The sequence below is a fragment of the Rhinopithecus bieti genome, unplaced genomic scaffold (assembly GCF_001698545.2).
Source record: "Rhinopithecus bieti isolate Rb0 unplaced genomic scaffold, ASM169854v2 scaffold_13617, whole genome shotgun sequence".
NCBI classification, from domain to species: Eukaryota; Metazoa; Chordata; class Mammalia; order Primates; family Cercopithecidae; genus Rhinopithecus; species Rhinopithecus bieti.
In genome coordinates this window covers 2,002,196-2,024,407 of record NW_016807714.1, presented here as the reverse complement: position 1 = coordinate 2,024,407, position 22,212 = coordinate 2,002,196, and the positions used below count along the sequence as shown (strand labels likewise).

The window sequence follows — 22,212 nt, the reverse complement described above, 5'->3', positions numbered from 1 at the left end:
GAGTAGCTGGGACTACAGGCACCCGCCTCGTCGCCCAGCTAGTTTTTTTTGTATTTTTTAGTAGAGACGGGATTTCGCTGTATTAGCCAGCATGGTCTCAATCTCCTGACTTCGTGATCCGCCCGTCTCGGCCTCCCAAAGTGCTGGGATTACAGGCTTGAGCCACCGCGCCTGACAATTTTTTTTCTTTTTTTTTTTTTTTTTTTTTTTAAAAAGAGTCCCCCTCTGTCGGCCAGGCTGGCATGATCTCAGCTCACTGCAACCTCTGCCTCCCGGGTTCAAGCGATTCTCTTGCCTCAGTCTCCTGAGTAGCTGGGATTACAGGCACCACCACCATGGCTAATTTTTGTATTTTTAATAGAAACGGGGTTTCACCGTGTTGGTCAGGCTGGTCTCAAACTCCTGACCTCGTGATCTGCCCACCTTGGCCTCCCAAAATGCTGGGATTACAGGCGTGAACCACCACGCCTGGCCACTTAATTTGATTTGTATGTTTTTGTCTGAGATGGGGTCTCACTCTGTGGTCTGGTGCAATCATGGCTTACTGTAATCTTGAGCTCCCCGGCTCAAGCAGTCCTCCTACTTCAGCCTCTCAAGTAGCTGGGACTACAGGCAGGTGACACTATGCCTGGCTAATTTTTTGATTTTTTATTTTTAGAGACAAGTCTCAATATGTTGCCTGTGGTGATAATAATTGTACATATGTATAGGGCACATGTGATATTCTGATATTTACACATGCATGTGGCCAGGCTGGTCTCAAACTCCTGGCCTTAGGGGATTCTCCGGTCTCAGCCTCCCCATAGTTAGGAGAAGTGTGTGATGTGAGAATGCCCCCCCCCACAAGCTGATCGATGGATATGTAATAATTGTACACATATATGGGGTATATGTGGTATTTTGATATTCACACATGAATACAATGTGCCATGATCAAATCAGGGTGATTATGATACCCATCACCTCAAACATTTATCATTTATTTGTGTTGGAAACATTTCAAATCTTCTAGCTCTTTTTAAATATGTGATAAATTATACAACTGTCGTCACCCTAGTGTGCTACCAAACACTGGAATATATTTCTTCCATCTAACTTTATGTTTGTACCCATTAATCAACATACATTCATCTCCCACCTCATCCTTCCCAGCCTCTGGTAACCATCATTCTACTGTCTACCTGCATTAGACCAACTTTTTTTTTTTTTTTGAAATAGAGTCTTGCTCTGACGCCCAGGCTGGAGTGCAGTGGCGTGATCTTGGCTCATTGCAACCTCTGCCTCCTGGGTTCAAGCGATTCTCCTGTCTCAGCCTCTGGCGTAGTTGGGATTACAGGCATGTGTCACCACGCCCGGCTAATTTCTTATATTTTTGGTAGAGACGAGGTTTCGCTGGTCTGGAACTCCTGACTTCAGGTGATCTGCCTGCCTCAGCCTTCCAAAGTGCTGGGATTACAGGTATGAGACACCGTGCCTGGCCAAGATCAACTTTATTAACTCCCATATATGTGTGAGAATGTACAGTATTTGCCTTCTGTACCTGGCTTATTTCACTTAACATAATGACCTCCAGTTCCAAACATGTTGCTACAAATGACAGGATTTCCTTTTTTTTTTTTTTTTTGAGACGGAGTTTTGCTCTTTTTGCAACCTCCGCCTCCCAGGTTCAAGCAATTCTCCTGCCTCCTCCTGCCTCCACCTGCCGAGTAGCTGGAATTACAGGCGCCTGCCACCACACCCAGCTAAGTTTTGTATTTTTAGTAGAGACAGGGTTTCTCCATGTTGAGGCTGGTCTCGAACTCCTGACCTCAGGTGATCTGCCCACCTCGGCCTCCCAAAGTGCTGGGATTACAGGCGTGAGACACTGCACCCAGCCTAGGACTTCCTCCTTTTATGATGAATAGTACTCTACTGTGTAAGTGTACCTCATTTTCTTCATCTATTCACATGCTGATGGACATGTTGATTCCTATCTTGGCTATTGTGAATAGTGCCACAGTAAACATGAGCATAAAGATATCTCTTTGATATACTGATTTCCTTTCTTTTGGAAATATGCCCAGCAGTGGGATTGCTGGATCACACGGTAGGTCTATTTTTAGCTTTTTGAGAAAACTCCAGTGTTTTCCATAGGGGCTATATAGTTTACATTTCCACCAGCAGAGTACTTGCTTCCTCCACATCCTCACCAGCATCTGTTGTCTTTTTGTTAATAATCATCTTAACTGGATGAGATGATAGCTCATTGTGGTTTTGATTTACATTTCTCTTATTAGTGCTGTTGACACTTTTTTCATATGCCTGTTGGTTTTTTTTGTTTGTTTTTTTGAAACAGTCTCTGTCACCCAGGCTGGAATGTAGTGTGCAATTTCAGCTCAGTGCAACCTCTGCCACCCAGGTTCAAGCAATTCTGACCTCAGGTAATCCACCCACCTCAGCCTCCCAAAGTGCTAGGATTACAGGCGTGAGCCACTGTGCCCAGCCTGTTTTTGTTTTAGATAGCGTCTAGCTTTGTCACCCAGGGTGGAGTGTGGTGGTGCAATCTTGGCTCACTGCAACCTCCGCCTCCAAGGTTCAAGCGATTCTCCTGTCTCAGCCTTCCTAGTAACTGGGGTTACAGGCGTGTGCCACCACACCCAACTAATTTTTGTATTTTAGTAGAGACGGGTTTCACCATGTTGGCCAGGCTGGTCTTTAACTCCTGACCTCAAATGATCCAACCGCCTCGGCCTCCCAAAGTGCTGGGATTACAGGCGTGAGCCACCGCACCTGGACCACATATGGTTGTAGTTTCACTTTTCTGCATATCCTCAAAATGTATTTCCAGTTTTCCCAGCACCCTTCACCGCTCTTTCCCCAGTGAATGTTCTTAGCACCTTTGTTGAAAATCAGTTGACTAAATATATGGACTTATTTCTAGGTTCTCTATTTTGTTCCATTGGTCTATGTTTCTGTTTTTATATCAGTAACATGCTGGGTTTTGTTTTGTTTTTTGAGACAGGGTCTCACTCTGTTCCCTAGGCTGGAGTGCAGTGGCACGACTTTGGCTCACTGTAAACTCTGCCCCCAGGTTCAAGACATCCTCCCAAGTAACTGGGATTACAGGTGTGCACCACTACACCAGGCTGACTTTTGTATTTTTAGTAGAGATGGGGTTTTGCTATGTTGGCCAGGCTGGTCTCGAACTCCTGGCCTCATGTGAGCTGCCCACCTTGGCCTCCCAAAGTTCCGGGATTACAGGTATGAGCCACTGTGCCTGGCCCATGCTGTTTGGATTATTATAGCTTTGTACTATATTTTGAAGTAGTGTGATGCCTTCAGCTTTGTTCTTTTTGCTCAGGATTGATTTAGGCTGTTCAGCATCTTCTGTCATTTTATATGAATTTCAGGATTTTTTTCCCTATTGCTGTGAAGAATGTCATTGGTATTTTGATGGGGATTGTATTTAATCTGTAAATTGCTTTTGATAATATTGTCATTTTCACCAAATTAATTATTCCAATCCATGAACATGAGATGACTTTCCATTTTGTGTGTGTGTGATCTATTCAATTTCCTTCATCAGTGTTTTGTAATTTTCCTTGTAGAGCTCTTTAACCTCACTGGTTGATGATTTTTTTTTTTTTTTTTTTTTTTTTTTTTTTTTTTTTTTTGAGACAGAGTCTTGCTCTGTTGCCTGGGGTGGAATGCAACGGTGCCATCTCAGCTCACTGCAACCACTGACTCCCAAGTTCAAGCGATTCTCCTGCCTCAGCCTCCCAAGTAGCTGGGATTACAGGTGCGTGTCACCAGGCCCAGCTAATTTTTTGTATTTTTTAGTAGAGATGGGGTTTCACCGTATTAGCCAGGATGGTCTCAATCTCCTGACCTCGTGATCTGCCACCTCAGCCTCCCAAAGTGCTGGGATTACAGGCGTGAGCCACCGCGCCCGGCCTCACTGGTTAAATTTACTCCTAGTTTTGTTTTTTGTTGCTATTGTAAATGGAATTGCTTTCCTGGTTTCTTTTTTGGTAGTTTGTGGTTGGTATGTAGAAATGTTACTGGGTTTTGTATGTTAATTTTGTATCCTGCAACTTTACTGAATTTGTTTGTTCTAAGAATGTTTTGATAAAGCTTTTAGGGTTTTCTATACATAAGATCATGTTGAATGCAAACAGGGACAATTGGGCTTCCTCATTTGGAAGGACGCATTTGGATACCCTTTTATGTCTTTCTCTTACCAGGTTGCTCTGGCTAGAACTTCTGTAGTGCAGCTTCGAGAAAGCCTCTGAGGTGCTGGGTCTGGGGCATGGTAGAGAGATCCATGTAACAGGAAGAAAGAAAGTGGCAGCCCAGGTCCATGCCTGAGTCTCCTGGTGAGACACGGACTCCTTCCAGCAGACTGGAGTGACCAGAAATGCCCCGAAAGAGGGTGGCCCTGCCTCTGCGTCCCGTCTGCAGTCTGCACCTCGCTGAGCTTACTGTGTCTCTCCCACCTTGTCTCAGCCTTTGCTTCCAGTCTGCAGTCTGCACCTGGCTGAGCTTTACTGTCCCTGTCTCCCCCACCTTGTCTCAGGCGCTGCACAATAGAGGTTCAGAAGCTGATTGGACCTGAGCTGGTACTGGGACCGGGAACAAAAAGAGACAGAAACTTGTAAACATGACCCAGCAATAAGGGGTTGGGGAAGGTGAGCAGGGATTCCAGCTTCTGTGAACGGGGTCCACCAGAGTAAATGGATTGTGTCCAAGATGAGTTAGAATGTCTTGAGATGAACCTATCCTGGATGCTTTGGAAATAGCTACGGAGAGCAACAGAAGTTACAAGTGAGTCTGGTTATGACACAGGACTCTTTCCGGGCCACTTTGCCAGCCGGAGACCTCCATGCTGGCAACGCCCCTGCCCAAGGCCTCACGGCTCCAGGCTGTTAAGAGGTACCTGCCCACTCGACCCGGCAGGCTGCACCTGGCTTGTGCTTCAGGCTGGATCCCACACTCGCCATAGGATCTGCACTCGGCCTGCGGCTGGGCCGGGCGTGCCACCACCTGCTTCCACCTCGGGCGCCAACGTCTGGATGAGAGGAACGTGGTGGCTCCTGAAAAACCTGGAGACACCAGAAACCCTGGCTCCCCATAGGAGGTGTTACTCCTCCTGCCCGTGCTGTGGGTATGAAGGTTCGTGCTGCACATCCCGGTTTCCAGCACGGGACAAAGACTCAGAGAGGCACCTGCTGGGAGTCTCAGGCGATGGGACCCAGTGGCAGGCATGTGAGCAGCTGCCCCAGGTGAAAGAGATCTTGGCACAGCTCTTGGTTTCCCAGGCTGGCCCTGACCTTCGTGCTTTCCCACCCATGGCCCAGACATCTGAGCTCCATGTTGGGGATGCTCAGGGACAACCCTTCAGCCTCCCCCACCATGTCCCGGCTACTGCCCAGGGTTCTTGTTCTCTGGAGGGTGGATCCAGCCCTCCCCATCTTGGTGCCCTACCAGGGCCAGGCTTCCCATGGCTCTTTCTGCAGCCCCTGGCATGGACTGTGGGGTGCACAGCCCAGGGAGCACTGGGCCTTGGAGGGGCCAGGTGTGCATGTTCCCACCCCCACCATGGAGTTTGACACACCAGTGGGCAGGTAACTCAATCCCCCCTCACCTTCTCTTCATCTGTTAGGGGTGACAAGGTATTCCCAGTGGGGCCGAGAGGATGCAGTACCCCCATTGGCTCCCCCTCTGGCCACACCCTTCTCTCCTGCCCACCTTCTGAGCTGGCAGGGCTTCCTTCCTGGCTTCTGCTGGGCAGTGTATTAGGGTCCTCTAGAAAGACAAAACCAATAATAGAGTTTAGGAGAGGGGATTTTTATTTATTTTTTTGAGAGAGAGTCTTGCCCTGTCACCCAGGCTGGAGTGCAGTGGCTCAATCTCAGCTCACTGCAACTTCCACCTCCCAGGTTAAAGCGATTCTCCTGCCTCAGACTTCCGAGCAGCTGGGATTACAGGCAGCCACCACCATGCCCAGCTAATTTTTGTATTTTTAGTAGAGACAGGGTTTCACCATGTTGGCCAGGCTGGTCTCAAACTCCTGACCTCAGGTGATCCGCCTACCTCTGCCTCCCAAAATGCTGGGATTATAGGCAGGGGCCACAGTGCCCGGCCAGGAGAGGGGTTTTATTAGGGGAACTGGCCCACACTTACGGAGGCTGAGAAGTCCTCCCATAGGCTGTCTGCAACCTGGAGACCCAGAGAAGCCATTAGTGAGGCTCAGTCCAGGTAAGAAGGCAGTTGAACCAAGGAAGCCAGTGGTGTAACTCTCATTCTGAGGCTGACTGGCCAGGAGCCCTGGGAGGCCTCTGTGGCAAGCCTGAGTCCAAAGGCCAAAGAACCTAGAGTCCTGATGTCCAAGGGCAGGAGATGGGTGTCTCCCTCCAGAAAAGAGAATATGCTTCTCTTCTCCCTTTGTGTTCCATCTGGGCCCCCAGCCAGGTGGATGTGCCTGCCCACACAGGGCAGATCTTCACTGAGTCCACTGAAAACATCCTCACACTCAGAAACAATGCTTAGCCAGCTGCCAGATGCAGTGGGTGTGTCTTAGTCCCAGCTACTCAGGAGGCTAAGGTGAGAGAAACGAGCCTGGGAGCTCGAGGCTGCGGTGAGCCACAACTGTGCCACTGCACTCCAAGCTGGCTGGCAGAGAGATCCTGTCTCAAAAAGATAAGATGATTGATTGACTGATTGATTGACAGACAGATAGATAGAGCTCCACCAGTCATCTAGGCTTTTTTTTTTTTTAAACAAGGTGTCACTCCGTCACCCAGGATGGAGTGCCATGGTGCTATCATAGCTCACTGCAGCCTTGACTTCCCAGGCTCAACCCATCCTCCCACCTCAGCCTCCTGAGTAGCTGGGACCACAGCCTGTAGGCACAAGCTACAATACCTGGCTGATTTTTAAATTTTTTGTAGAGAAGTTTCACAAACTTGCCCAGGCTGGTCTCAAACTCCTGGGCTTAAGCAAACCTCCTGCCTCAGCCTCCCAAAGTGATGGGATTACAGGCAGGAGAGGTGGCAGGCAGCTAAGGCACCTTCTATCCTGTGAGTCGGCTTTACAACACCTGAAATTCACCGCCACACAGGGCCTGGTGCTAAGGCCTGGCTGTGCCAGGCTGCATATGCGTCTATGGTGTCCCCCGTGCCCTGCTCTTTGGGGACTTAGCATAGCTGCCCCTCCCTCCCTCACTACTGCCGCTCCTGGACATTTCTGGAAGGTCCCAGGAAATGGCGGCTGGTGGCAGTTCCTGAGGCCACACCACGGGCTGCCCGGTGCCCTTTCCCTCCCCACTGCCCGGCTAGAGCAAGCAGCTGAGCTCTTGGTGGGAGCTGGCCCTTTCTTCAGACTTTGCTGCACCTTCAAGACATGGGGTTCTGAATTTCTGCGCTGGGGCCCCGCCGGCTTGGGTGGGCCTCCCGCGTGAATCCTTGGCCTGTCATCCCCATCATCGGGAAGCCCAGGGGGGCGCCCGCCTGCCCTCCGTGTCCTCCTGGCGCTCGCGGCCGTGCACCTTCTGGTGCTGGATGAGGGTGGACAGCCGGCTGCAGGCCCTCCCACAGGCGCGGCACCGGTATGGCCTCTCGCCGCTGTGCAGCCGGTAGTGCTCGTTCAGCGTGTAGCTCCTGCGGAAGGCCTTGCCACACTCGGTGCACGCGAAGGGCTTCTCCTTGGTGTGGATCTTCTGGTGCAGAGTGAGGTTGGACTTGCGACCGAAGGCCTTGCCGCACTCCGCGCACTCGAAAGGCTTCTCGCCCGTGTGTAGGCGCAGGTGCAGCAGCAGCAGAGAGTTGTGTCGGAACAGCTTCCCGCACACCGGGCACTCGTGGGGCGGGTCCCCCACCTGGGGCCTCTGCGCCGCTCTGAGCAAGGCGCCCTGCCCCGTGCCGCCGTCCTGGGGACCCTCCTCGGCGTGCAGCCGGTGGTGCTTCAGGAGCGAGGACCCTCGGATGAAGCGCTGCCCACACCGCTGGCACCGGTAGGGCCGCTCCCCGCTGTGGATACGGCCGTGCTCGTTGAGGGTGAACCTGCGGCAGAACGCCTTGCCGCACTCGGTGCACGCGAAGGGCTTCTCCCCGGTGTGGAACTTCTGGTGCTGCAGCAGCCGGGAGCTGCGGCTGAAGGCCTTGCCGCACTCGCTGCACACGTAGGGCCGCTCGCGGGTGTGGACGCGGTGGTGGGCAGCCAGCTGCGTGCTCTGCCGGAAGGCCTTGCCGCACTCGCCGCACTGGAACGGCTTCTCCTCCGTGTGGATCAGCTGGTGCCGCAGCAGGATGGAGCTCTGCTTGAAGGCCTTCCCGCACTCCGTGCACTGGAAGGGCTTGGCGCCAGTGTGGATGACCTGGTGCCTGAGCAGCAGTGAGTTGTATCTGAACGCCTTGCCGCACACGCACCTGTAGCGGGGGGCTGAGCTCCCCACAGGCCGGCCCGGGTCTTCCTGCAGAACCCTTGGGGAGGCGCTGCGCTCCCAAGCCCGGGGGGGGGGAGTTTATCTGACCCGTCCTCAGGACTGCCACGTGGGTGGGGTGGCGCGGGGTGCCCCCCGGGGAGGCACCCCCACACGGTGCCCGGCAGTCCTGCCTGCCTGGAGAGTTTTCTCTGGAGAGGAGACTCCGTGACCCCGACCTCCATCCTGGAATCTGAGAGAAGGAACAGAAAACGGAAGGATGATCCAGCCTCTACACTCAAACGAACTTATTGTTGGAAGAACCTTTTTATTCCCAAGTCTTCCCCCAACACCCAGCTTTACTGAAGTATAAATGACAAATACTTGTATACAAGAGGCTGACGCAGGAGAATTGCTTCAACCCAGGATACAGAGGTTATAGTGAGCCGAGATCAAGCCACAGCACTCCAGCCTGGGCCAAAGAGACTGTCTTAAAACAAAACAAACCTTGTATATATTTTTTGTGTACAACATGATTCAGTAAACATGTACACTGTGACACGATAACACAATCAAGTGAAGACAGAGTCTTTGTTAGATGTTCAGGGAGGTTTGAGAAATTATTGCCAGAGGTTTTAAAATCAGGGTTTCAGGCCAGGCGTGGTGGCTCACACCTCTAACCTCAGCACTTTGGGAGGCCGAGGTGGGCTGATCACCTGAGGTCAGGAGTTCGAAACCAGCCTGGCCAACAGAGTGAAACCCCATCTATACTAAAAATACGAAAATTAGCTGGGTGCAGTGGCGGGTGCCTGTAATCCCAGCTATTCAGGAGGCTGAGGCAGGAGAATAGTTTGAACCCGGGAGGTGGAGGTTGCAGTGAGCCAAGACCGCACCACTGCACTCCAGCCTGGGCGACAAGAGCAAAACTCCGTCTCAAAAAAATAATAATAATAAAAATAAAATGAGGGTTCGGGTGAGAAGGGAACAAAAAGGCTAATAATGGCTCCAGCACTGTGGGAGGCTGGCTCATGGAGAGCCCATAGGAGAAGCCCAAGGTCTGGCAGGGAAGACAGGCCAGGCATGAGGTGCAGGTTGCACCTCACTCCACAGCCACGTTCTTTACTCCTCTCTCCTTCAGAGTTCACCCACAGTTCATTCACTCAGCAAACATGTCTGGGCAGGTGCGTAAAGCAGGTGCCTGCACAGACCTCCGGGACTGGGGGCCTCCTCCCCGGCTCAGGGTTCTTTCTGCAGCCTCCACTGCCCTGAGCTCAGTCCCTGGCACACGGGCCATGGGGAACCAGGAAAACCAAAGCAACCTGTGGGCGGCAAGCCTCTCAGATGCCGAGGCAAGAGACCAAGGGCACAAGCTGTTCCAGTATAATAAAGAAAATATATATAATAAGAATAGTTATACTAGAAACAGATTATAAATATGATATATGAATATTATTAGTCATCAGTTTGTAGCATTACTCTTTATTCTAACATTATAATAATCTCTGTTCTGGCCGGGCGCGGTGGCTCACGCCTGTAATCCCAGCACTTTGGGAGGCCAAGGCGGGCGGATCACAAGGTCAGGAGATCGAGACCATCCTGGCTAACACGGTGAAACGCTGTCTCTACTAATAATACAAAAAAAAAAAAAATTAGCCGGGTGTGGTGGCGGGCACCTGTAGTCCCAGCTACTCAGGAGGCTAAGGCAGGAGAATGGTGTGAACCCAGGAGGCAGAGCTTGCAGTGAGCCGATACCACACCACTGCACTCCAGCCTGGGCCAAAGTGCAAGACTCTGTCTCAAAAAAAAAAAAAATCATCATCATCATCATCATCATCTCTGTTCCACAATTATAACCTAGGAAAAACCAGGCCATACAGAGATAGGAGCTGAAGGGACACAGTGAGCAGTGACCAGAAGCCAAGTGTGGGCCCTCTGTCATGCCCGGACAGGGCCACTAGAGGGCTCCTTGGTCTAGCGGTAGCCCCAGTGCCTGGAAAGGCGCCCGTTAGTTACTTAGCAGACGGGAAAGGGAGTCTCCCTCTCCCCTGGGGAGTTAGAGAAGACTCTGCCCCACCACCTCTTGTGGAAGGCCTGACATCAGTCACACCCGCCCGCAGCCTCTGGAGGCCTCACCGTCTCCCTGTGATGCTGTGCTTCACCAGTCACGCTCCTGGTCCACTTTCACGTTCCGCCCTGCACACCTGGCTCTGCCTTCTAGATAGCAGTAGTATAATTAGTGAACGTACTAAGAGTCATTAAATTGCATAGAAGAAATAAAGGTGTAAGCTGTCCTCTCTCTCTCTGCCTCGGCTGCCAAACAGGGAAGGGTCCCCTGCCTGGTGGACACGTGACTCACATGACCTTATCAATCACTGGAGATGACTCACACTCCTTACCCTGTGCCTTTTGCCTTGTATCCAATAAATAACAGCACAGCCTGGCATCCGGGGCCACTACCAGTCTCCACATCTTGGTGGTCATGGTCCCCCGGGCCCAGCTGTCTTTTCTTCTATCTCTTTGTCTTGTGTCTTTATTTCTACGATTTCTCATCTCCACATATGAGGAGAAAAACCCACAGACCCTGTAGGGCTGGACCCTACATCTGGCTCCAACATGGGGCTCTCCCTTTCTGTGTGAAGTTGCGCCTCGAGCGTGGGACTCAGCAGAGGACTCCGATGACAGATTCCTGAGGATTGTGGTCAATAAGCTTGGTGGTCAACTTGAGCACTCAAAGTATTTCGGGGACACCATGGGACAGGCCAATACTAAGTACTTGGCTTATTTAAACTTTATAAAACCCTCCTGTATTATCGCAACCCTGTCTCTGTTCAGCCCTGCTGTAGGGCTCTCAACCTTCTGCCTGTTTGGCCCGGAAATGAGGCCCTCAACCCTATCCCTCCACAGCCTAGTTTTCCATTTCTCCCGCCTATTTCTCTTTCCACAAATTGGGCTCCCTTGGAGCCACAGGTTCCCTTGAAGCCTGATTCTCTCTCAGAAAGTCAGGCTCCCTTGGCCAGGTACGGAGGCCCACGCCTGTAATCCCAGCACTTCGGGAGGCCGAGGCGGGTGGATCATGAGGTCAGGAGACCGAGACCATCCTGGCTAACACAGTGAAACCCCATCTCTACTAAAAATACAAAAAAATTAGCCAGGAGTGCTGGCAGGTGCCTGTAGTCCCAGCAACTCATGAGGCTGAGGCAGGAGAATGGCGTGAACCTGGGAGGCGGAGCTTGCAGTGAGCTGAGATCCGGCCACTGCACTCCAGCCTGGGCGACACAGCGAGACTCCGTCTCAAAAAAAAAAAAAAAAAAGGCCAGGCGCGGTGCCTCACGCCTGTAATCCCAGCACTTTGGAAGGCCAAGGCGGGTGGATCGCGAGGTTAGGAGTTCGAGACCATCCTGACTAACATAGTGAAACCCCGTCTCTACTAAAAATACAAAAATTAGCTGGGCATGGTGGCGGGGGGCTGTAGTCCCAGCTACTCGTGAGGCTGAGGCAGGAGAATGGCGTGAACCTGGGAGGCAGAGCTTGCAGTGAGCTGAGATCCGGCCACTGCACTCCAGCCTGGGCGACGGACCGAGACTCCATCTCAAAAGAAAAGAAAAGAAAGAAAGAAAATCAGGCTGTCTTGAAGGCTGGGTCTCTTTCGACAAATAGGGCTCCCTTGAAGAAGCCTCAGGTTCCCTTGAAGCCTGGTCCGCAGCTGCCGCGGCAGCCTGGATTTCAGGCCCACGAAAGACCGGCTCAGCAGTAATCTCATCTCATCCTGGTTTACAGGTTCTCAACTCTTTCTCCATTCAAAATTCCAACCTCTTTTCTGCTTCTGGTCAGGTCGCTACTGTGGTTGCCACAACTACCCTTGCCGCTCACAAGCAACAAGTTACATACATTCCTCGAAATGACCCTCCTCTCATGAGGGCTATACCACAGGCAAGAGAATGTGGGGATCCCAAAGCCTGGCAATTTCCTGTAATTTTCCAGCCTCCAATACCTGCTGTACCTGCAGCATAAAATCAGCCACAGGCCACCGATCTTGCCCAGCAGGCGGCTGATCTCATGGCACCTTCACGCCCCATGTTAATATCTTGTTTTTCTGCGGTACAACAAGCACACCAGCCTGTTTGGTTATTACCTGCCCCCCCCTCAAAAATCCAGACTACTTCTTATCACTATTTAGGAATGCAGCTACAAGACAAGGGTATTAAGCCCCAAAAAATCATCATTCCCCTCACCCGATTACAAGTCCAACAGGCTTTTGCAATCTGCCTTGCTTGGCAAGTCCATTTGGCAGGTTTCCTGGGTATAACTGATAATCATTATCCTAATGTAAAACTATTCCAGTTCTTTAAACTCACTTCTTGGATCTTACCTCACATGACTAGAAACACCCCACTAGCCGAAGTGGTCACTGTTTTTACTGATGCTTCCTGTAATGGCCGAGCAGCACATACAGGGCCAAGAGAACTGTTCGCTAGTTCAGCACAACCAGCTGAGCTGATCTCTGTCATGGCTGTCCTTGAAGATTTCCCTGAACCAGTTAACATTGTTTCTGATTGGGCCTATGTAGTACATGTTGCTGGCAACATTGAAACTGCCTTAATCAAATTTCGGCCTGATGATACCCTACTTTTTCTTTTCCAAAGGTTTCAGTCTGTACTCAGAGCAAGGTCTTCTCCTTTCTACATTACTCACATTCGGGCCCACACACCCCTCCCCAGGCCCCTCTCGGCAGCAAATGCCTGAGCTGATATATTAGTTCTTCCCGTTTTCACTGACACCGAAAATTTTCATGCTTTAACTCATGTCAATGCTGCGGGACTCCAAAAAAAGTCCCCCTCACATGGAAATAAGCTAAAACCACTGCACGTCACTGTCCTACTTGCCAAGTGTTAATTTTACAGCCACTTTCCTCAGGAGTTAACCCTAGAGGACTTTCACAGAATGCTCTCTGGCAAATGGACGTGACTCATTATCCTGCTTTTGGCAAGCTTTCTTTTATATATGTAACTATTGACACATTTTCTCATTTTATCTGGGCCACTTGTCACACAGGGGAAAGTACATCTCATGTTAAACGACTATGCTTTCATGTTTCTCGGTTATGGGCTGTCCCAAGAAACTGAAAACTGACAACGGCCCCAGCTACAGTAGTGCCGCGTTTAAAAAGCTCACTCAAACATGGGCAAGTACTCACACAACTGGCATCCCCTGTAACTCTCAAGGACAGGCCTTGGTGGAAGGAGCCAATAAAACACTCAAAGATCAACTTCGAAAACAGGACACAAGACAAAGAGGGATGCCACTACCCCTCATGCTGAGCTAAATCTAGCTCTTTTTACACTAAATTTCTTAAACCTAGTAAGAAATCAACCTTTTATAGCAGAGAACATTTCACTGGAAATAAATTTGATCCACAAAAAGGAAAGCAGGTACGGTGGAAGGATGCAAAAACTAACAAATGGGAATTAGGCACCGTGGTAACATGGGGCAGGGGTTTTGCTTGCGTTTCCCCAGAAGAAAGACAACAACCCGTGTGGGTTCCCTCCCGGCAACTGAAATTGCACCAAAATTTCAAATATGAAACGCTCTCAGAAACAAAAGGCAAAGACTCCTCACAAATGGAAGGGCAAGGTTCCCCGCCTGACACTTAAACTTCATGACCTCTACATTACGACAAAATCTCGCCATGTGACCTACACCACCAGTCGTTCAACTCCACCAACATGGCGTCAAATAAACGTCTTATCACATCAAACACAAACATTACTACAAGAAAAAGGAATTCCAACGACGATGGGAAATATAATTCCGGCTGCCTTTACAGCGGTCAGTGCAGTGGTGAGTACGCCAGCAGCTGGGACACCTGAAAAGTCTACCTATTGGGCATATGTTCCTTTTCCCCCTTTAATTCAGTCTGTCTCCTGGGTGGACGCCTCAGTGGAAGTTTCCACTCATGATAGTGCATTCATGCCGGTTCCTAATGATGACAGGTTTCCAACTCAACCAGAAGAAGGTTTAATTTGTCAATTGGCTACAAACATCCACCACTGTGCATTGCAATGTCGCCTGGCTGTTTAGCTTCTTCTTATCAGAACTGGATGTGGACCATATTGTCCTTTAGTAATGATTCTTATTAAGTACATAATATGCTCAGTACCAATTCTTTTCAACTTACGACTGTTCAACTTAATCCACATGAGGAATGGAGGGTTCCTGTTACCACAAAAGATAATTCCACAAAAGGACTGCCAGACTGCTCCAAGGAACCTACAAAGGGACCGTTTTTAGTAAATTCAATTGTATGGAATGATTGTAATGCTCCAAAGGTCATAGTGTTCCAAACTCTAGCTACAGGTGTTGTTACTGACTGGGTTCCAAGAGGGCATTCTTGGCGGAATTGCTCCGGCCAAAATATGACCTGCTCGGAGTTTGTTAGATTATGTAGAGGACAAATGGCAGTCATACAGGTTGAAGGAATGGGTGTCTCCTTACCCATTTAAATGGATGGACACAGGCATTGTTCCTCCTAGACCAAAAATGATTCATCCAATTGTTACCCCAGAACATCCTGAATTATGGAAATTAGCTGCAGCCATGACAGGAATAAGGATATGGAACGCTACTTATCAACTCTCTCCTACTAATACCAAGACACCCATATTCAACATCACCTTGATGTCTGAACAGGTGATGCCTATCAAGAGCTGTCAAACCCCCTTATATGCTGTTGGTTGGAAATGTAATTATCATTCCCAATACACACACTATAGAATGTGATAACTGTAAGCTGTTCATGTCCATTGATGCTACTTTTAATCTCACAACAAGTATTCTCTTGGTGAGGGCTAGGGAGGGGGTAGGCATACCAGTTTCTTTACATCGTCCATGGGAGTCTTCCCCCTCTATTCACAGTCAATGAAGATCTTAAAGGTATCCTCAAAAGAACTAAGAGATTCATTTTAACTCTTATTGCAGTCATTGCAGGTCTAACTGCGGTTACTGCAACAGCCGTAACCGCTGGAGTTGCAATCCACAATTCTGTTTAAACCGCTCAATATGTTGAAGCATGGCAGAAAATCTCCTCCAGACTTTGGAATTCTCAGACTCAAGTTGATCAGAAATTAGCTAATCAAATTAATGATCTCCGCCAGAGTGTAATCTGGCTGGGAGATAGAGTTATGAATTTGGAACACCGTATGCAATTACAGTATGACTAGAATACTTCTGATGACTGCATAACGCCTTATGCTTATAATAAAGATCAACATAGCTGGGAAAAGGTCTTGAGGCATTTAAAAGCCTGGGATGATAACTTAACCTTAGATATTTCTTCTATCTCTTTTGTCTTGTGTGTTTATTTCTACGATCTCTCCTCTCCACACACGAGAAGAAAAACCCACAGACCTTGTAGGGCTGGTCCCTATACAACCCAAGGGTAGAGGTGCACAGACCCGGCCTCTGACACCTTGGGGACACCAAAATGGAAAATTCATGCACTTGGGTCTTCCTGCATAAGTTAGTTTTGACCTTAGACCTACAAGCAAGGCAGTTAGTAGGAACTCTGACCGTGCTGTGAGGAGCTAAACACACACACCTCCTACTGCGGGAGAAGGGACCTGCACAGAACTGCACGGAGGCCACATTGGCAGCACAGGACACGCCGTGCGGTGGGGCGGGGCCAGGCCACACTGGCAGCACACGACATGCCCTACAGTGAGGCCAGGCCACACTGGCAGCACAGGACACGCCCTGCGGTGGGGCCAGGCCACACTGGCAGCACACGACACGCCCTGCGGTGGGGCCAGGCCACACTGACAGCACACGACACGCCCTGCAGTGGCAGCCGCCCAGGCCTTCCAGTGCTTTGTACTCACCTGTGCACGGGCTGACTTTGGCCACGCTCTGTTCAGCCACCTGCAGAATCAAGGCCCCCGGCTCCTCTCCTTGCTCCAAGAGGGAGATCAGTGCTGGTTTGGCAACAAGAAAGCCTAAGTTCAGAGAAGGAAAGCAGAATGTATCAGTACAGGAGGGAGGAGGGATGCCCGGGTGCCTGGCTGGAGTGCTTGCAGTGGGTCAGGAACACTCACTGTCCCAGGAGGGGCAGCTAGGTGGCCAAGGGGAGATGGGGGGCCTGCCCCAGGAGAGAAGCCTCAGGCAGGCTGATGCTGGCAGTGGCTGCCCAACAGGAAGCAGAGAGGGGCTCCTCGGGGAGCCTCCAGTTTCCCCTCAAAAATGTTTCGGACCTTGAATCTGGAATGGAAACAACTTCCCTTTGAAGCTAACACAGACACACCTCCCGGCCCCAGGACCAAAGGCAGAAGCCCTCACCTAGCGAGGCCAGGTTCCCATAGTTCTCCAGCATCACGTCCCTGTAGAGGGCTTGCTGGTCGGGGGCCAGGCAACTCCATTCTATCCTCGTGAAGTACACAGCCACATCCTCGAACACAACAGCCTCCTGCAACCACATACTCTGCTATCCAGGCAGTCAAGAGCTCGGTGAGAACCCAGCAGATGAGAAACATTTGCGTGATCTGCTAGAGGCCTCTCTCCCTGCTGCTCATCGCTGCATCCACAGGGCCCAGCAGAGTCAGGGCAGCCCAACACTCCCCGAGTGAGCAGCCTCATTCTCAGCACAAGCCCCAGAGAGGAAGAGGGAAAAACTGAACTCGGGGGAGGGAGAAAGATTTACCAGGAAGGGGGTCCCAACCTTGGCCTCACCCTCTCCACAGACCATCAGGGATTTGGGGAAGGAGCACCAGCACTGCGTCCCCACCCTCTGCGTCTCCATTTCCAACACCGGCAGTGAGTCAGCATCAGTAGAGGGAGGATGGCTGACCATTCACACCAGGAAGGAGTCGGGCACTGGGGAAGGACAGGGACCCTGCCCTCAATGGCTGATCACAGAAGCTCAGGGGCCATAGGAGGCCCCAGGAAGCCCACTTCTGCCCAAAGGCTGGAAGGATTTGGCAGAGCCACGTGTGCGGCCTGGCCACAGAGCAAGGAGGTGGTCCTCGGCTTGCAGACTCCATCTGGTGATGTGGATGGGTGTGAGGCTCCCCGGAAGGTTCTCAGGGCTGAAAAGCTGAGGCTAGGGGCGAAGCAGTCTCCTGGGGCAGTGGACAGGCTCAGCGGGTGCTCACCTGGGGTCCAGGCATCGGGAGTGCCATCGTCATTCCAGGGTACCCTCTGAGGAGGAGCAGGTGCTAGAGGCAGTGAATTCCGGGAGAACATAGAGCCATGAGTGGAAGGAGCCCAGGCCTAAGGCTCTCCAGCCCCCCAAAAGGCCCCTCCAGATCCAGAAGGGAGCAGGAGAGGGTAAAGTGCTGGGGCAATCACATCAGCCACCTCCTTCACGTCCCAAGGAGCAGCTGCACCCAAGCTTCTCCACTGGAACACCCACTCCCTCCAATGTTTGCTGGCTGTCACCTTGCTGAGAGGCCTTCTGCGACTGCCACCTCCCCTCCCGCCTGGGAATTCCTTATCCTCGCTCCTTGCTTTGTTTTTTTCCATAGCACTATGCCACCTGACATAAGACAAGTTAACGCCCTTGCTCCTTATCTGCCTTCCCTAATTAGATAAGACCTCTGGGCTGTACCCCAAGGGCCTGACAAAGGGCTTGGCACACAGCGTATGCTCAGAAGGGATTTATGAAATGAACAAAGCATGACTGGTTAGAGCAAAATTATTGTTTTATTTGAGACAGGGTCTCGCTCTGTCGCCCAGGCTGGAGTATGATGGCATGATCTCGGTTCACCTCAACCTCTGCCTCCTGGGCTTAAGGGATCCTCCCAGGGTGGCCAAGGTTGCACCATTGCACTCCGGCCTGGGCAACATTGTTCATTAGGAAATGAACAATGGGTGACTCTACAACCAATAAAACCATGTGTGGGAACATCAGAAAACATTCTTGCATTTTACTACATGAAACAAGCAGACCGTAAGCAGAAAACTAAAACTGGTAGCATAAAACCCTAGTTCTCTCTGGGTCATAGAATGACGAGTGGTTCCTGTTTTTCTATTTTTCTTTTCTTTTTTTGAGACAGGGTCTTGCTGTGTGGCACAGGCTGGAGTAGAGTGGTATGATCACTGCAGCCTCAACCTCCTGGGCTCAAGCAATCCTCCCACCTCAGCCTCCTGAGTAGCTGGAACTACAGGAGAATGCTACCACACCCAACTAATTTAAAAAAAAATTTTTTTTTTTTTGAGACGGAGTCTTACTTTGTTGCCCAGGCTGGAGTGCAGTGGCGCGATCTCAGCTCACTGCAAGCTCCACCTCCCGGGTTCACGCCACTCTCCTGCCTCAGCCTCCAAGTAGCTGGGACTACAGGCGTGCACCACCAAACCCGGCTAATTTTTTGTATTTTTAGTAGAGACGGGGTTTCACCGTGTTAGCCAGGATGGTCTCGATCTCCTGACCTCGTGGTCCACCCGCCTTGGCCTCCCAAAGTGCTAGGATTACAGGCGTGAGCCACCACGCCCTGCCAAAAAAATTTTTATTATTGATGAGGTCTCACTATGTTGCCCAGGCTGGTCTTGAACTCCTGGACCCAAGTGATCCTCTTGCCTCGGTCTCCCAAAGCACTGGGATTACAGGTGTGAGCCACCACACCCGGCCTCTATTTTTCCAATTTAAGACTTTTTTTGGCCAGGCGCGGTGGAGATCGAGACCATCCTGGCTAATATGGTGAAACCCCACGTCCACTAAAAATACAAAAAATTAGCCAGGAGTGGTGGCAGGCGCCTGTAGTCCCAGCTACTTGGGAGGCTGAGGCAGGAGAATGGGGTGAACCTGGGAGGCAGAGATTGCAGTGAGCCAAAATAGCGCCACTGCACTCCAGCCTGGGTGACGTCTCGCTCTTGTTGCTCAGGCCAGAATGCAATGCTGCAACCTTGGTCATCCTGGCAGGATCCCTTAAGCCCAGGAGACAGACGCTGCAGTGAACCGAGATCATGCCACCAATTCCAGCCTGGGCGACAGAGCAAGACCCTGTCTCAAACAAAACAAAACAATAATTTTGCTCTAAGCAGACGTATACAGAGCAGGCATGATGCCCTGGTCTCCTCACTCTTCCCTTCAACAAACACTTGAGCTCTTGTGTTTGGGTGAAGGTTTCCGGGGCTATCCTTTTCTGTAGAGCTGGAGCTCTAAGTAGCTGCCACTTTGTAAAGAGATGTTTCCCACTAGGCATCAGTTAACAAAAAGCGTGTGTTCAGAGGCCGGGGGCGGTGGCTCATGCCTGTAATTCCAACACTGTAGGAGGCCGATGAGGGCAGATCATTTGAAGTCAGGAGTTCGAGACCAGCCTGGCCAACATGGTGAAACCCTTATCTACTAAAAATACAAAAATTAGCCGGGTGTGCTGGCACACGCCTGTAATCCCAGCTGCTTGGGAGGCTGAGGCACAAGAACTGCTTGAACCCAGAAGACAGAGGTTGCAGTGAGCCAAGTTTGCCCCACTGCACTCCAGCCTGGGCGACAGAGTGAGGCACTCTCTCAAAATAAATAAAAATCAATAAAGCGCACGTTTAGAAGCAGGACGGCCGCTTGATCACAATGCTGTGAAGTGACATTTGACAGCAGAGTCCTTTTGACATGTTAGGGTACGAAGGGTGATGGGAGTAGATCAGACAGATTCGTGAATCACCCCTGCACAGAGTGCGCAGACCGATAGCAGACTGATTGCGGAAGAGCAGGACCACACACAGCCCCACTCACTGTCTGTCCAGGGCAGTCTGTGGCAGGACCCACCTGGGCCACTGCGATGGTCACACGTGTTGTCCTCACCCCAACAAGGCCACCAGAGTATCTCAGGGTATGAGGCTGCCAGAAGACTCGATCCCCTGATCCCTCAACACATACCCACATACCACGCTCCACTCTGGTAAGAACTGCAACCCCGGACTACGGTTGGACTTGGACTAGGAGAGTAAGTTACCACTGCTGCTTTTTGTTTGCTCATGTCTAGGGAATGCATGTACTCAGGGAGGGGCTACCTGGTTAGAGGGGAAAAAACCTGCTTTTAACTCTATCTTTGGAATTAGGAAATAAACCTTCAATCAGATTAAACAGCACTGGGCTAAAAATAATTGAGCAATGATATGATGACAACAGATCAAACTATTGCTGAGAGTGCTGAGAGAGAAAATGTCAAGGGGAGGAGGGTACTAATTTAGAAGGAGGACCATCAAGAAATGTTACTGGGGGAAGTAACATTTAACTGGGGTCTAGAAGACTAGGAGGGGTCACCTCCTTCCTTACACAGAATAAGCCCTGTTCCTCGGGAACCTGGGGCACCCTGCTCACTACGCCGCAGCCATGCCAGCCTTCTCTCTGTTCCCCCGCCTGGGAGTTTCTCCTCAGGGATCTGTGGCTGCTTCTCTCGGCCAGCAGGTTTCAGTTCAAATGTTAACTCTTAGTGTCGCTGTTGTTTTGAGAAGGAGTATCCCTCTGTCGCCCAGGCTGGAGTGCAGCGGTGCGATCTTGGCTCACTACAAGCTCCGCCTCCCGGGTTCACGCCATTCTCCTGCCTCAGCCTCTGCGCAGGGTGAATGAAAGCTGCGGGAAACGGCTTCCGCCGGGGAGCGAGGCTGCGGGGAAGAGCCCGCCATCGGGCGGATGAGAGGGGCAGAGCCTGGTTCTTCCCGGAGCAGCCCCACCTCGCCAGGCCTCCCCGCCTGCAGCCTCATCTCTGCGCAGCCGTCCGCCTAGGTGGAGCGGGTCTCTGGGGTCCGGCCGCACGCCCCCGACCACAGCCAGCATGGACCGGGGCGCAGGGCCCTTCGCCCAGAGGAGGGTTACGGACTCAAGGCGAGCGGAGGCGGCAGTGCCGGCTGCGGGTCCGCTCCCTGTCGAGCTCCGGGGGCTGCAGCCTCCACTGGGTCGGGCTTCGAGGAACGCGCCCCTCCCAGTCCCCGCCTCGCGGCCGGGGCCGACTCACCCTGGGCCGCCGGGACCGCGCGGGGAGGAGCGCAGGGCGCCCGGCGCTCAGGCCCCGGTTCCTGCCCCGCCCCCGGAAACGGCCGCTGCGCCGCTCTGGGAGGCCTGGAGGACCGCGCACCTCGATGGCGCTCGCCAGGGCCGCAGCGAGGGGCGCTCCTCGGGGGTTCCTGGCGAGACCGGGTATCAGTCCCACGCCCCAGGGGCGCGGAAGAGCGTCGACGTTCTCAGCGCCCCGTTTCCCCCGGGATCGGAGGCGGCGAACGTTCAGCCCTTGCGCCCACTCCCTGCCTCCGGATGGCCTGCGAGGGTTGGGGAGCACGGCGCGGAATCGATTCCTGGCCCCGCAGGAACGGCGGAGCTGGGGCATCGGGCCGGGGTCTGTCTCTTATATAAATTTATGGCATTGTTTAGTATGACTTTTTTTTTCTTTTTTTTTTTTTTTTGAGCCTGAGTCTCGCTCTCGTTGCCCAGGCTGGAGTGCAGTGGCGTGATGTCGGCTCACTGCAACCTCCGCCTCCCAGGTTCACGCCATTCTGCCTCAGCCTCCCGAGTAGCTGGGACTACAGGCGCCCTCCAACCACGCCCGGCTAATTTTTGTAGTTTTAGCAGAGACGGGCTTTCACCATGTTGCCCAGGCTGATCTCGAACTCCTGATCTCAGGTGACCCGCCGCCTCGGCCTCCCAAAGTGCTGGGATTACAAGTGTGAGCCACCGCACCCAGACAGTTTCTGGAATCTTGAAGTGTCTCTGCTGCTCCCTCTGATCACTCTCAGACCACCTCTCCTGTCTGCACACAAGGGTGGTCATTCTGACTTCTAACAGCCCTGTGACTTTTGTAAACATTTGTATGCTCTTTGTATTTACTAATTTAATC

At 51.6% G+C, this 22,212-nt stretch overlaps 1 protein-coding gene and 1 long non-coding RNA gene across 5 annotated transcripts in view; one reads left to right on the top strand and one right to left on the bottom strand.

Moving 5' to 3' along the window:
* The window catches only part of LOC108536624 (uncharacterized), a 14,767-nt gene extending 8,874 nt beyond the window's left edge, over positions 1–5,893 (top strand). For 2 of the 4 annotated variants that reach the window (XR_001887567.1, XR_001887568.1), the window contains exon 3: positions 4,224–5,893. This is a non-coding gene — a long non-coding RNA (uncharacterized LOC108536624). Of the gene's footprint in view, positions 1–2,335; positions 2,376–4,223 lie in introns of those variants that run through there. The other 2 variants (XR_001887570.1, XR_001887569.1) reach the window with 2 other exon arrangements.
* A 1,024-nt stretch (positions 5,894–6,917) lies between these two features.
* ZNF517 (zinc finger protein 517) lies at positions 6,918–21,365 on the bottom strand. Its single transcript, XM_017883566.1, is given in 6 exon segments — positions 6,918–8,499; positions 8,502–8,651; positions 16,273–16,386; positions 16,727–16,853; positions 17,539–17,601; positions 20,148–21,365. Coding segments are annotated over 6 exon segments (1,611 nt in total). The 5' UTR covers positions 20,265–21,365; the 3' UTR covers positions 6,918–7,459.
* Between the last annotated feature and the right edge of the window lie 847 nt (positions 21,366–22,212).